Source organism: Haplochromis burtoni, unplaced genomic scaffold (genome assembly GCF_018398535.1).
Source record: "Haplochromis burtoni strain Fernald_Lab_line unplaced genomic scaffold, NCSU_Asbu1 Contig_1234, whole genome shotgun sequence".
In the NCBI taxonomy this organism is placed as follows: Eukaryota; Metazoa; Chordata; class Actinopteri; order Cichliformes; family Cichlidae; genus Haplochromis; species Haplochromis burtoni.
In genome coordinates, this window is record NW_024583595.1 from 49,803 (window position 1) to 50,886 (window position 1,084).

At 47.8% G+C, this 1,084-nt stretch overlaps 1 protein-coding gene across 1 annotated transcript; it reads right to left on the minus strand.

The window, feature by feature from the left end:
- Positions 1 to 2: 2 nt before the first annotated feature.
- LOC102307978 (protein mono-ADP-ribosyltransferase PARP14) lies at positions 3 to 1,084 on the minus strand. The gene is made up of 2 exons (XM_005951963.3): positions 901 to 1,084; positions 3 to 205 (listed from the first exon to the last, which is right to left on the minus strand). Exons 1-2 carry the CDS (start codon positions 1,082 to 1,084, stop codon positions 3 to 5), a joined length of 387 nt encoding a protein of 128 aa, XP_005952025.3.

Here is a 1,084-nt window from a genome sequence, read left to right on the forward strand (position 1 = left end):
AGTCATAAAAACCTAAAGGTGCTTGGTCCAAAGAGCTGAACCCAGAGCAGTGACAGTGAGCAGCAAACAGGAAGCTCTGAGTGAGGAAAAACATCCACATGAAACATCGAAACTGGACTTACTGCTGCTGAGCTCAGCCGCAACTGGATGGTTTTACTGTCCAGGATGATCTCATGATTCTTCCTCGCGAGGACTCGCTCTCTCACTGAAATCACAGCATGCACACACACACACACACACACACACACACACACACTTTTAATGATTAGCTGTTTGTAACAAAGTAAGAAACTAATCCCTCCCTGCTTCCACTTCCTGTGAATAAAAACCTGCTTCCTGTCATGTTTTGGTGACAGCTGCTGAGTATCAAAGCCACACCCCCTGGTGTGGAATCATTTTCATGATTTAAATACACGTTTCTAAAAGTGATGAAGGCTCCACGCACGAAGCATGGAAATAAAACCCTCCAGGAGCTCCGCACTGAAGGCATCAGAGCTCCTGATGTGCTTAATTAACCAAAGGAGCTGTGCCTCAACAACAACAGGAAGGAGTGGCACTGGAGGGTGAAGTGCATGCTGGGAAATCATCGCAGAGGCTCTGGGTGTTTATTAACCGGCTTCAATAACCGGACAGATGTGACAGTATGAAGAATTTCACATTTTAAAGCTGGTGTAAGTCAGCTGCTCTCTGAAACTTTCCTCTCTGAGCTGAAAGGTTAAAAACATGAAGTTTTGAGATCCTTCAAACTTTGTGGCCAAACTTTCTCTGCAGTCTGTCCGGTCACAGTGAGACTCTCAGACCTGTCTGTTCCATCATTACACTCGCAGGTCTCCGTCTGTCGGTGTTTTTAATTATTAAATGATTTATTTTACTATCTGAACCACGATGAAGCGCACTCACCCTCCGGTGAGCTGAAGTAAACGGCCGCCCTCGGGGCTCCTTCCTCCGCCTCCACCCGGCAGTCTCCTCCGCTCGACTTCTTCTTGCTCTGGAAGTAAATGTGCAGTTTGTTCTTCAGGGCTTTGGTCTGAGCCGGAGTCCAGTCCCCCTCCACGGTCACAGGCGGACACTCGGATCCCTCCAT